Source organism: Ovis aries, chromosome 20 (assembly GCF_016772045.2).
Source record: "Ovis aries strain OAR_USU_Benz2616 breed Rambouillet chromosome 20, ARS-UI_Ramb_v3.0, whole genome shotgun sequence".
Classification (NCBI taxonomy): domain Eukaryota; kingdom Metazoa; phylum Chordata; class Mammalia; order Artiodactyla; family Bovidae; genus Ovis; species Ovis aries.
This window is the reverse complement of record NC_056073.1, coordinates 9930157-9944934: the sequence shown is the minus strand read 5'-3', so window position 1 is coordinate 9944934 and position 14778 is coordinate 9930157. Positions and strand designations below refer to the sequence as shown.

The window sequence follows — 14778 nt, the reverse complement described above, 5'->3', positions numbered from 1 at the left end:
CAGGTATAGATACAAATGAGAAGAGAGAGAAGGGGAAGGAAAGATGGAGGTGGGGACTGAGAAGAACAAGCTACTATGTATAATAAAATAGACAGGCTAAGCGATATATTTTACAATCCAGGGAAATACAGCATTATTTGTGGTTACTTTAAATGGAGTATAATCTATAAAAATGCTGAGTTGCTATGTTGTATACTGAAACTAATATATTGTAAATCAACTATACAATTTTTTTTAATTACCATATAGAAAAAAATCATGAGTTTCTAAAATAAAAGTATTCCTTTGTTGTCATAAATACAGCTTTACAGCAGGTGTCCGAGTTACCTTCAATGTATAGATGTGCAGTTCAGTTTGATCTTTATTGGTCATATAGTGAGTACCCAGCATTTCTACTTGTCGCTTTGAAGGCAGAGGTTTTATTTCTGGAAACTTGAGGTGTTGCTTTTACTTGTTTGCAGTCTTAGAAAATGTATTAATAGGTGGCCAGTTTGGGGCCTGGGTGTGTTACCTCAGAGTTTTATTAACCTTTGGATATTTCTCTGTTCATTGAACAGTCTTATTGATGATACTGTTGTCTATAGGAAAATCCACTGCTGGAAATTTTCTTGTTAACCCCCTTGAGCCAAAAAATGCAGAAAAGCTCCAAGTGAAGATTGCTGATCTTGGAAATGCCTGTTGGGTGGTAAGTTAAGCTTGTCTCAGTGTTTTGAAGGACTGGGGATAAATAAGAATTTGGACTTTGTCGTGCGAAAAGAAGAAAACATCTGCAGTTCTCCACCTAGATTGCCAGTGACCATTTTAACTTTCTCTTAACCTTTGCATGAGTAGAGAGAATGGTATGCTGGAACAGTCCCCTCTTGCCCCTACACCAGGTACCTGTCACTGACATTCAGTGATAGCCACTCTTGGCCAGTTTTATCTGTATCCTCTTTGACTTTCATAGTCTAAATGCCCACGTTCAGACTTTCCCTTCTGTTTTTTAAATCAGCGTCTAACCAACTTATTAATTGTAACCTTTTAATTGATTTAATATAGTTTGGACACTTTTTGTCAACCATAGATTTATATCAAATTCAGTTTTATGTGATACTTGCTAATATACTACAACCTTCACATATTCTTGACAGTTCTTTGTGATGAACAGTCTTTGCTCATGAGTCTTCTGTAGTTGACCTAGAACATGCCCTAGACATGAAATTGCTAAGTCAGAAGTTGAGTGTTTTTTTTTAAAGGGGGGTTTTGATACATAGTATCTTATTGATATTGTTGTTTACCAAGGTAGTGCTTTTGTGTTATTTTTAATGAATATCTTTTAAAAAATCTACAAAGATTTGCACATAAACAGTACTATTCAAAGAGCCATATGCTTTATAAACAGGGATACTGGAGACTATTGAGGTGAAATTCATTTTAATAGATCCTGTTTATTTTTATATTTCAAATTCTCTGTTCCACATGACATCCTATATCTAATGGTTCATAACCAAGTAGGATCTCAGTTTCAGTACTGATTCCGGAATATTGTGGTAACATTTTAACATGAAGTAAAAGTACTTAGCACTAATTGATAGGAATATGGAAAAGCTTTCTAGGTAATTGGGATTATTTCACCAGGCCACCATATTTTTACCTGTGTGACTACAGTGCCTCCTCACTTCTCTTCATTGTCCTTGCCTCTTACTGACTGTTCTCAACACAACTATCAGAGTGATCCTTTCAAATGCATGTCAGATATTCTCAAAACTTTGTGGTGGCTTCCTTTAGAATGAATAGAAAGTCCTTACTGTGGCCCACATACCACCGCACCAAGCAAAATACTTAGTTCCTGTTCAGATGGCATCTTACCAGGGGGATCTTTGCCTGAACATCCACCTAACATAAACCACTACTCTTTACACGAATGCATCTTTTATATTCACTCACGTATTTCCTTTTTTTTCCTCTCGCCCTCTCCCCTCAGTTTTCTTTCTCCACGGCACTTAACCCAATCTGATTCTGTATATTTGTTTAATATCCCTTTCGCTATCATGTATGTCCCGTCACAGCAGAGATTTTTTTTCATTCATTGCTGTATCTATAGTGCTTAGAATAGTACCTGGTACATAGGAGGTGCTTATTAAGTATTTAAAACAATTATAGAGGAAAACATTGACTCTGTAACAAAAATCACGTGGTATAAACTTCAAATGTTTGTCAGTTTTCTGCTCACGTCATTTCAAGCTCCTTTGCCTTTGTGTTTGGAACACCTTCCGTCATGCCTGCCTTGTGCATTTGGCATACTCTGTCTTACTTGGGTACAGTCTTTTCTGTCATTTTTCTACAATAGAATTAATGTCTTTTTTCTTTAGTTGTCACATACATTTCTGTTTTTAATGAGTCTCTATGCTAAAATGACTTTACCTTCTTTTCATGTGTTCACTCATTAGGCAAACGTGTGGGCACAGACTTGACCTGGGCACTAGGACGGCGGTGACTAGACAAGGCGCCTGTCCTGCCAGATCCTGGTCTGAGCTCACATCTTGTTGGTCTCTTAAGCACAGCAGCATCTGGCATTCTGTAATGGAATTTTATATTATTTTCAAAGAGCTTGGTTGTTTAAAATATTATATTTTTGCTCATCACTTAGGCACATACATATATAGCTTAGGGTCACTTACATAGATTTTTAGTTCAAAAATCTATGCCCTTCCTTTGCCAGTTTTTCACTCCCCCACGTAATGGTATTTACCTTCGTTATTGTTAATAAATAACTTAGGTATATTGCTTCCAATTCTTTTCAGTTTTAGCTATTTCTTCCTTTCCAATAGGACTTATCTGCCATTACACCTATTCCCTATCTTGTCAATTTAATAGGACTTTGGGCTAAATAATTTCATGTTTATATTATTAGGACTAATGCTGTCTTCAGCTGAACTAAGTATATATTGTTATGATTCCTTTTCCCTTTTTGCCTAACACTCTTGTTTCATTTATTTAGTCGTTTGTTGTTGTTGTTGTTTTTAACTTTTTATCATTTGATTCCACCCCATACTCTGACCCATTGCTTTGAATAGATACACTTTAATACACATGGATACCTTGGATGTTGGTCAACTTTTTCTTCCTAAAGCGCTCTGTCCTGGAACTTGTTGTCTGTGTTCATCTCTTTGGCTGCCCTGTGGGCCTGCTGCCTCACTGCCATTTGAGATTTCCTTTCATAGTCCTCCTCGAGATTATTGTTAATTCTCTGTCTCTATCCATTTGTGTCTCTCTGATCTTCTTTCTTGGTGTACTCCTTCATGGTTTTTGTTTGAAACATATACAACTTCTAGTGGCTTCCTAAAGGAGTGAGCATCCTTGCACATCTAATGTCTTTATTCTGGTTTTACTGCATGTAAAATTCTAGGATGAAAATCACTTTCCCTCAGAATGTTTGTCATTGCTTCATGTTTTTCTAGTTTCCTGTCATTGCTGCTAAAAGACTAGAGTCATTCGGATTTTTGGACCTTTGTGTGAAATCTTTTCCACTGAGGAAGTCTGTGGGATCATTTAACAGCCATGTGCCTCGTGACATCTATTTTCATCCATTAGCTAAGAACCCAGAGTGCACTGTCAGTGTTGAAACGCTGGTTCTTTGGTTTTGTTTCTTGATTTTTTTTTTTTCTTTAATTCTCTTCTTTTCCAGCTCTGGTACCTCATTATTCAAATGTTAGATTTTATTCAGGTTCTCTAATTTTCTTACATATCTCTTCTATTTTCTAACACTTCCTTTTCCAGGAGATTTCTCAGCTTGTGCTTTTAAGCTTTATATTTTATTTCTTTTATTATATTGTTACTTTCTAAGAGTTCCTTGGTTCCATGATTATCTCTGAAAGGATATTATTTTTCCATTTTCTTCTTTATGTGGTATCTTCCTTGCCTTCTTTGTTTAGGGTCATTAAACAAAAGACTGACTGACTATTTGAATGGAGTGCCAGAAAGCTGTTTAGAAGCTTTGTGCCTGGTGGATCTTGTTGAATTATTCACTATAAAATGATCTGTCTGAGCTGTTTCATTTCATCCTCAGATGTCAAGGTCTTAGATTGGTCATATTTCCCACAGAAAACTTAAGTCTTCCTCAAATCTCTTAACCAGAAAGTAAATGCCTGACTGCTAGTGTTTTGAAAACTGAGGTAAGCTAGAAAACTGGGGGTTCAGCATACAATTACATATAGTCACTTAATTGCCCTGTATTCAGAATAGTACTCTCCCGTCAACCATCCCAAGCATCCTCCAGGAACTGTTCTACCTGCTTCAGACAAAACCTCTGTGTCGGGTCAGGGAAGGGCTGTTACACTGCATCATGCCCGTGTTCTGAGCTCTGTTTCTTTAAAAGGTGTTCTAAAGCAATGTTCATTTGTTCAATCCCACTTACCCACCTACTTCCAGAAATAACCTGATACCTCTAAATCCTTATCCTTGGGAGGGGAATACTGTGATATTTATCACCGTGCTTCTCAGCTTTCACTAGTGGCTTATTATTCAGCTTCCTTGGATCCATTAAGACATTTAACAACGATCTCTCTGCTTTCCAGCTCCTAAATTGTATTGCTGTGACTTCTTTGCCATTCTCTGTCTTTGTCAGTTTTTTCTTTCTTTATTTTTTAAAATGTATTCATTTATTGAATGTGCCAAGTCTTAGTTGCAGCATGTGGGATCTAGTTCCCTGACCAGGCCCCCTGCATTGGGAGCACATGTCTTAACTACAGCCTACAGGGAAGTCCCTGTCAGTTTATTCGTTTAAAATTTAACACTGGATTCTCTACGGAAGTGGAGTTTTAGGAATAAGTGGATGTGTGTGTTTCCAGTTCAACTTCTTTTGATGATTCTTGGTCTCATTTATCATTTAGAGTCTTCGTAAGGCAGTAGTAAGGCACCATGCGTAAAGACAGCTCCCTTGAAAACAGCATGTCCATTTTTCTAAGTGTATCACCTGTAGCACATTTCCACTTCAAACTCAGTATCTGAACCCATTGTTTTCCTGTGAAACCACTTCTCTCTCTAAGTCTTTCCACCCGTTTTTGTTGACAGCCTCTACCACAGAGTTCCTTTTGACTCTTCTTCCTGTCTCCCGCTTCTAACCATTGAATTTTTAAATTGTGCTTATTCTTCCTGTGAATGTCCTTGGTTCTAACTCCTCTCTCCTGTTTTCACAGTCATTGTTCAGATATTCATTACTAAGCCTAAATCTGGCCATAAACCAGAAGAAAATTACCAGAATGGTGTTCTCAGAGGTCCTGTCAGTATTCTTACAGGACGCTCTCCTGTTTCCTAACATGCAGTGGTCTTTTGTCACCAGGTGAAATCTGAACTCTTCAACCTAGCAGTTAGCTGTGTTTGGCTTTTGCACATGTCTTTCCATGCCTTTGTGATGTCCCCTCGACCTGAAGTACTTTTGGTCAAACTTGTTCCCTTTAGAGCTCCTCTCAGTGATGGTTTTCTGCTTGAAGCTTACTCTGCCTAAACCCGCTGTTCACAAATCGCTGTTTTCTTTATTATTAGATGTTTTCCCTTTTCGCCCATACATGTCTTAGAGAAACTGGTTGTTTTGATGCTTGCATCTCCATATGGTTAACATGGTCCCCAAAATAAATGTTTTGTATTTTTGGAGTGGTGAGGTAGCAAAAGGAGACTGAAGGCAAGAAGTCTTTTTATGGGTGGTGTTTGTAAGGTTCTTAAAACTTGAAACTTACATCTTTTATTTTCTCATAATGAGAACACAGCAAGGAAAAGTTTGAATGGAACCTAAATTGGTAACATTTATATGTTGAAATGCAAATTATTTTAGACAAACAAACAACTTAACGTTTGTTTGGGATAATAGTTTTCCATTTCTTACAAAACAATTTGTTATTGCCTAACCTGTGTATCTATATATAAGTTCAGGCTCATGTTTGCAGAAATAATTTGGAGCAGATGGCATGTAAAGAAAAGTGCTATTTAAAGCCAATAGCATAAAAATGATACTTAAGAAATGAGCTACATGAGAACTTTCGTTAAGGAAAAACTTTGGTGAATTTATCTTAATCTCCGTCATTAAGCAATTATGACTTGTTACTTCTTAGAATAAATGAATTTTAAAATACTGTTTCCTTCATTTACTCAGCATAAACATTTCACCGAAGATATTCAAACAAGGCAGTATCGCTCCTTGGAAGTTTTGATAGGCTCTGGCTATAATACCCCTGCTGACATTTGGAGCACAGCGTGCATGGTAATGTTTTTCCTGTCGACTTTAACTTGTTATATGGTAATTTGCTAATTTCAGTAGACCAGCAAATTTTAAAAATAGGAAAGGAATGTTTTTCTGACGATGCTAAAGCTGAAACTCCAGTACTTTGGCCACCTCATGCAAAGAGTTGACTAATTGGAAAAGACTTTGATGCTGGGAGGGATTGAGGGCAGGAGGAGAAGGGGACGACAGAGGATGGGATGGCTGGATGGGATCACTGACTCGATGGACGTGAGTCTGAGTAAACTCCAGGAGTTGGTGATGGACAGGGAGGCCTGGCGTGCTGCGATTCATGGGGTCGCAAAGAGTCGGACACGACTGAGCAACTGAACTGAACTGAACTGGCACTCTAAATCCCATGTCTGGAGATGTCTGAATTCAAAACCTTAGGTATAAACATCTGGCATTCCATTCGGTTCCTGCCCAATTCCTATTAGGTGAAGTAACCAAATGTTTCTTATTACAGATGGGGGCTGGGGGTAGGCATTAAAAACAACTACTCAGAAGTGGTATTGCTTTTGCAAGTTACAGGTACCCCTTTCCCTTTCAGCTCTATTATCAGATAGGAAAAACCCTCAAAATTGATGACTTTTATACAGTTCTATATATTCAGCAGTCTTCAGACATCTTTGCACCTCACAAGATGACTGAAGCTCAGTTATCCATGGATTCTTAAGTTGCTGCTTTCTCCTTGTCAAGCAACTACTCAAGTGATCAGATTTAGTTGCTATTAAATGACTTCCCACAAATAGCCTCATGTTGCTGCTAAGTCGCTTCAGTCGTGTCCGACTCTGTGCGACCCCAGAGACAGCAGCCCACCAGGCTCGGCCGTCCCTGGGATTCTCCAGGCAAGAACACTGGAGTGGGTTGCCATTTCCTCCTTCAATGCATGAAAGTGAAAAGTGAAAGTGAAGTTGCTCAGTCATGTCTGACTCTTCGCGACCCCATGGACTGCATGCAGCCTACCAGGCTCCTCCGTCCATGGGATTTTCCAGACAAGAATACTGGAGTGGGGTGCCATTGCCTTCTCCGAGCCTCATGTTGGAACATACGAAATTGTTTCCTGAAATGGAGGTACTCTTTGATTTGTAGTTGTGTGTTTTACTTTTTTCTCTCCTACTTGTAAGTACCGTACTGGCAGGAGCCATGTCTGTTATTATGTATAGCTAAATGTCTGGTTCAGGGCCTGAGACCTTTTGAGGGGGTGCTTACAGTGCATTTCTAATGCTCACTACCCAGAGTCATCACAGACTTCACAGATTAAAGGCATAGTTTTCCACAAGACTGTTCTCACTTCAGACACCAGCTGCAAGCTCTGGGGTCCACAGGCACCTACACTCCTGACCATCTGGCTACGAATTGGGGATTTCCACTATCCTTTCAGATTCAGTAATTTGCTAGAATCATTCACAGAACTCAAGAAAGTGCTAAAATATTACAGTTCTGATATAAAGGATATAAATCAGGACCACCCAAATGAAAACATGCATATATTGAGGCCTGAGAGGGTACTAGAGATGAAGAAACTTCTGTGTTCTTAGCGTACTTGACTTTCCTGACAAATCAGTGTGTATCACCAACCAGGGAAGTTCACCCAAGCTTTGAGTGCCCAGAGTTTTCATTGAGATTTCATTACAGTCTCTAGCCTCCTTATCCTTCCGGGAGATTAGGAGGTCAGTTATGACAACACTCAGTTCAACACCTCAACCTTCTGATTGTACAGTTGGTCTTACCCACCCTGGGGGCATGTCCATCCCCCCTCTTGAAACTGTGTCTAGGGGCCCACTATGAGTCACCTCATTAGTATAAACTGAAGTGTGGTCCTAAGGGGCCCACCATGAATAAGAGCCACTTTTATGACTTGGAAATCCCAAGAGTTTAGAGGCACCCTCCCAGGAAACAAGAACAAGATCAAACAAATTCATTAGTATACAGTAATACTTAATTAATATTTGTGGGCCATCAAATGACTGAACTAAACCAGAGACATATTAAACTATAATTTCAGCTGCTATTTTGTTTTGACACATCAGTGGTCTTTTAAGCAGGGGGGCTACCTGAAATGAAGATGGTTTGGTATTGTGTGCACAAGATGAAAAACAGTGGGGAAAAAACTTCTTTCTTGCCATACTTTAAAGCTTTGTATTGGGGGATTTGATTTGGTAGAGGAAATAACTGATAGAGATGCCCCCATACAAATTATAGCTAGTTTGTAGGTGGCCTTTGATTTACTATAATATGGTTTTTAATAGTTTAGTTGAGGGCAGTAAGTCCTGCTTGCTGATTAAAATGGTACAATGTCAGGCTTAAGAAGTAAGGCAAAAAAGATGAAAGGAGGGGTTGGTTAACCTAGGCCCCTCTTTGGACCAGCTCACATACAGGAATTTTGTTGACTAAGGAAGGGAAAGCACTTAACTGACTTGAGACGGTACCATGAAAACTTGAGCCCCATTTATTACCGCAAATTTCTCTCATTTGCTAATAGACGTAGAAATATTGCTTTAAATATCACCATACTCAGAGAATAAAAATAAATCTTGGAATATCAGAAGTGTCCTGGAGACATGGATCCTCCTTCATCCAGTGCAATTAATTGATGGAAAGATTGGGACCCTTTCTGAGAAGTAAAAAGGCAAGTTGTGAGATTGCCTACCACTTTAGTGATTGGTACTACAAAGTTAGAAACAGTTATAAGAAGGGAATGTTCTGTGAAGAGCATTAAGAATGAATAAAGAATAGATACTGTCTCCATAGTTTTATCTTTCCCAGAATGTCATGTAGTTGAAATCATACAACATGATTCGTTAGCTTTTTTTTCACTTTGTAATACTCATTTATGGTTCCTCCGTGTCTTTTCATGACTTGATAGTTCATTGCTTTTTCGCACTGAATAATATTCCATTATCCGGAGGTACCAGCGCACTGGATTTAGTAACTGGTTTTGCCTGTGTCTGTTAGCATGACCCTGACGGGCACAGAATAGGCCCTTTGGTCTGCGTGAGACGAGGACAGGAGTGGAGGCACCAGAGCCCTGGATTCTGGGATGGGCTTGGCCTTTCCCTTCTGGTCAGTTTTCTCATCTGTAAAGGAAAGATGTTCAACTAGGTGTTTTGTAATCAAGTTTCTAGGGGTTTTTAGTTCTGTTGTGATCTTTTGGTTTGGGTTGGGTTTTTTGTACTGTTAATTATAAAATTATAACTAATAAGCAACTACCTTATGTTCCAAAAATAAAGTTCTTTTAGAGAACTTTAAGTATCTAGGTGGAAAGATTTAGTTTTTTTTTATCTGTTTTTGTTTTGCCATACCACATGGCATGTGGAAGGAACTTTAGTTCCCCAACCAGGAATTGAACCTATGCCTCCTGCATTGGAAGAGTGGAGACTTAACCACTGGACTTCCAGGAAAGTGCCTAGAGTATTTTTAATTTTTAGAAAACCGTCTTCTTTTTTAACTTGTAATATTTTCACTGAGTCCCAACATGAGATGGAAAAATTAAAGTACTGGTTTTAGGAGAGATTGACAGATTTTGATGAAGAAGCAGCCGTTTGTTTCTGTTCTGCTTTGAGGGTGTAACAAGTATTTGCTCTATCAGTGTAGTTCAGTAACGAACTGCTAGCATGTAAAACAAGCTGTGCTGAGCAAGAAGCCACACAGCATTGCTGACATTTTAGAGACAATCCTGAAACTTCTGGTTTTGTGGTCTTGTTCTGGGCAGTAGTATAGCCCAGGTGATACATTTTTGAGAAAGACTCTTTTGTGACAATGGCAGACCACCAAGACCCTAGACCTGGGTCTAAATTGAGAATGTGCCCCAACTAAATCCACCCCACATTCCTGAGATTGTCTGGGATACTTGGCACCATTGAGTCAGTCAAAATTAACCTGTGGTTACTAGCGCTTGACTGATAACTGTACTTTTTATATCAATAAGGTCCTTTTTAAAACTGCTGTTAAATTACTTGCTCTCTTGTTAATCATTGAAAAATTAATACAGCCCCATCATTCAAATGCTGTGCTCTATACTGACACTCCTAAGGAAATCACTTTTTCAGACCCTCTTAAACTCTGCTTACAAGTTTTCTTGTTATAGGAGACATACCTCTCTTTTTCTGATTGGTGAATGCATACCTGCTGATCAGTATTAGTGGCTCCTGACTCCATTTATACTTCATCTTTTTCTGATTCTCTATAGACCAAGGAGTTGGAACTCTCTATCTGGGACAGTTTAACAAGTGCTTTCCAAAGCAAAACTTACTTTAAAAGTGCTTTCTACCAAACTCTAAATCCTAAGTAGAAAAATTTCTGAATTTTTTTGGTTTTGATTTTAGATACAAAATCTTAATTTCTAGCTGTGTGAATTTATTAAAAATACTCACCTCATGAATAATTTAATAACTTAGAATCACCTTAGATATGTCCCTCTCTGAGCAAAAAGAGAAACGTCAGAAAGTTGAGTTAATGGTTAAGAGATTGGGACGCAGGGAGCTTGGAATAATCCACATGTTGATGTTAACTGAGCTTTTGCAGTTTTCCTGCTCCATTTTATTAAGGTGCAGGTGTGAAAGGAAAGCTCTTTACGAATAATTTTAGACAATGTTTTAAATGATCATTTGCAGGTTTTTCCAAGAAAAAAAATTATTAAAATTGAGCCAAATAGCAGTAAACTTCCCCAGAGGTCTTTTTTTTTAAAATGCTTTCATAAGCTTTTCGTCTTTTTCTTAGGCCTTTGAACTGGCCACAGGCGACTATTTATTTGAACCTCATTCGGGGGAGGAGTACACTCGAGATGAAGGTAGGTCCTCTCACCTGAGGTTGTCTGTGCATGGTGGCTGTCATCTGTTAGTACTAAAGAGCCTTAGTCTTCTTAGTGTGCCAAGTATATATAAATCCCAGAAAAGAAATATATTTTATATTAAGTATTAGATATAGTATATATTTTATGATAGATATTAAAGAATTCTATGTAAAGATTAGAGAAAAGGGCACAGTTACAGTTGGTTGAACTGAAACTTGTATTTGCCAGATTTCTTCTAAAGCATCTAGTTGTCTTCCTGTATATTAGTAAACCAGCAACTCGTTCCTAACCCAGTTTGGATCTACCTGTTCAACAATTTGTTGCCTAGTTATGCTTCCAACTTTATCTGGAAGTCAGTGTCAACATACATACACTCCTTGAATGCAGAGAATATATCCTCTTTGTCTATATAAATTATACCGCATTTAGTGTTCTTTTTTTTTTTCCTTTCTGAAAATGAAAGCTATATATTTTTTCTTTTTAAAGGATACTAACATTTAGAATTCCATTTTAAAAGAAAATACTACAGGTTTATATTTTACAATACCAGTAGGAAAAGCCCAAGCTGTCAGTTGCTCTGAGAGGCTGTGAAACCAGACAACTGAATGTGTGATTACATTTTTAATCATGGTGGCATTCAAGTAACTAGATGATAGCATGAATTTAAGAACTTTATTAAAGGAATGTTTTACCTTCTTTATTACATGATTTTGGCACTTTTGTTTTCAGAATCAGTGGGGATTGCTTTGAGAGAGTACTGCTGCTGGACCCACCCAGGGTGGAAAATAGGTCTTTTACTTTCTGTGCTTTCCTCAATTCTTTAAGAAAACAGGTTCTGTGCTGTATGGAACTGACAGTGCTATTTTCTCAAACTGGAATGTCAATAGGCAGTGTTAGTAGAACCTCCTAATAAGTACTGTTTGGAAAATGCTCTGCTAACTAATCTCCATAGCCATACACCTATTTTAATGGGTAAAATTTGGACATAATTTCAGTACATAAGCCCCTTTTAAGAATATACTATAATTACTACCTCTGTACCCACTTGATTTTCCCTATTACCTGCTTGCTTCTTTTCTGGATTCTAAGTTTGGGGGCATAGACTTAACACTGTTTTAGAAATGCCCTACTAGGGACTTCCCTGGTAGTCCAGTGGTTAAGATTTCGTGCTCCCAATGCAGGGGGCCCAGGGTCAATCCCTGGTCAAGGTATTAAGATCCCACATGTTGCGCTGCACAGCACAGCAAAAAAAGAAAGCCCTGCTTTATCTGTTTTGTAAGGGTAATTAATTTTTTTTTCTTTATTTCCCTAGATTCCCTATAAATAGTCTGTGGTACAAAACTCATATAGTGGCTAGAATTATATTGTATGGGGTATTATGCTATCAAACCTGAAAAGTGAAATGTAAATGAAAGTTTCAAGAGACACAAGAGAACCAGTTACCCTAGATATTTAGATCATAACTTTTAGAAGTCCCTTCTGTTCCAGTCAATACTAATAGTCCTGAGATAAAACCTCAGAGTACTAACTACTATTTGACCTATAGGAGCAGAAAAAGTAAACGCTTACCCCTCGCTAGTATAGGCATAGAGTTAGGAGTCATGGTAGGACTGGGGCCTAAGTAGCGTGTCTTCTGCTATTAGTGACATGCCACAGCCCTGAACCTTAGAATAATACTCAATAATTTTGCCTGTCAGGTATATTAATCCTATTATTAATTGATAAACGAGAGGTAGGTTGCTGCAACTAAAAGTAATGTTATGATTTCAAGGGAAAAATAATTCTTCTCTAAGAAAAATACTAAAAGAACCAGTATTTTACTTGGAAGTTTACAGTAAGACAAATTATAGTCACATTTATAATTAATTTATACAAAGATACTTATTTGCAGATCCTGCCTAAAATTGGCAAAAATTTCATGTCAGTGAAATACTTGTTACCAGATCATAAATTCAGTCAGACCATCCAAAGGTTATAGTGAGTTCATGAATATAAACTTTTAAATATAATATAAACTGCATTTAAATGACACCAGTGAGTCCTTTACATGAAAAATAGGAAGCACCTGAAACCTTTCCAAATTCCCAGGTATGTGAATGTCCCTAGCATATTATTCCCCTCTGAGATACATTATTAGAAGTTTTCAGTGACTCCTTTTGACCTTGATTCTATAACTGCAGAATTTAAGTCATTTTTAAAACTGTTCTGTGGCTAGGAGCCATCGCCTTTTAAATCTCTTCATATGTTTCCTTCTGGCACCTGCAGGGAAAGCTAGTAGGGCTGTCTGTAGGTGTGGGCGCTGGTTAGTCCAAGCTTACCTCCTGGCAACAGACTGCACGTCTCCCTAGCAGCACTCACAGGCCATAGTCCTGCTGTGACAGTTATAAGGCACTGCGTGACTTAAACACTTTAGAGCCAAATGTAGTCAGGTATAATAGCTGTGCTTTAAATGTTGTTGCTAATTTTTTCTTTAAAAATATGATTTATTACAAAAAAACCCTCTGGACAAGACATGATGTGATAGGGGCTTTTATCTGAGCTCTAGCTCTTATTAGCTGTATAGCCCAAGTAGTCCATTCTCCTTGAGGTTTTAGTTTCTCCCCTTTAAAATGGGGTATTAATTTTTGGCCTGTTCTACAAGGTGATTGTGAAAACTTAATCATATGTGAGTGCTTTGTCGTGAACATTCTTAAATAAAGTGATATTATTTCCCGCAGAGCCCTATTGAACACTGTTATAAATATCTGTTATCAGTATCTATCCTAGAATGTCTGAAGCATATTGGCATACTTTTTACCTTACTTGTAAAACCCACCTGAACCTAGACATATAGACAGAATAGAAATAAAATAGATAAGCCTCCAAACTTTAGAATGGGACTTGCCAGCTGTAGGTGGTCAATCACCTGAAACAATTCTTGGCCTTCCCAGTCTTCCCTTGAGTGTCCTGGGTTTTATTTGTAGTTACTTTTAAGTAGCTAGTTCTTGAAAAAGCTATTCATAGAAAAACCTCTGTTACAGCTTGTCCTTGATCCTGTTCTTCTTACCCTTCTGTTTTAGACCACATTGCGCACATTATAGAGCTGATAGGCAGAATTCCAAGACGCTTTGCCCTCAGTGGGAAATATTCACAGGACTTCTTCAATCGCAGAGGTAGTATTGTTAACATGAGTTTTCGTCTAGGTCCCAGGGATGCAGCTTCAGGAAGCAGAGCATTCACACCAAGATGGTTTTTAGTTACCACTCAAGTCCCACTGGAGTGGTTATCTGATTTGTAATGGTTTTCTGGATTCTCCATTAGATGGATAGAGTCCTCTTCTCATTTAGGACAGAAAGCAAGCTGAAATGCTTTACAAAGAGGTGTGCATGCTACTCTTTCTGCCGGTGTTTAGAACTACATTCGTTATTCCTATTATGTATGTCTTTTTCCCCCCTCTTGAAATGTTTGAAACATACAGATCACATTGCATTGATCATAGAACTTCTGGGGAAGGTGCCTCGCAAGCTCATTGTGGCAGGAAAATATTCCAAGGAATTTTTCACCAAAAAAGGTAAAAGAAGTGTGTTTGTTCCCAGACATTGAGGGGACAAAAGTGTTTGACAATGAAGAGGTAAGTACTGCTGGTGTCCTCAACACCTGAAGAAGGATGCTTCTGCCTTGAATGTGGAGCTGTGACTTAGCAGAGACTGGAGCCAGACCATCTGGGTTCAGATTCCAACTGCTGTACTAC

General features: G+C 38.2%; 1 protein-coding gene across 1 annotated transcript in view; it reads left to right on the top strand.

Moving 5' to 3' along the window:
* The window catches only part of SRPK1 (SRSF protein kinase 1), a 67776-nt gene that overhangs the window by 49284 nt on the left and 3714 nt on the right, over positions 1 to 14778 (top strand). Inside the window, 4 exon segments of the mRNA XM_015102678.4 lie at positions 585 to 685; positions 6128 to 6235; positions 10976 to 11045; positions 14506 to 14598. Of these exon segments, the coding sequence (XP_014958164.3) occupies positions 585 to 685; positions 6128 to 6235; positions 10976 to 11045; positions 14506 to 14598 (372 nt within the window).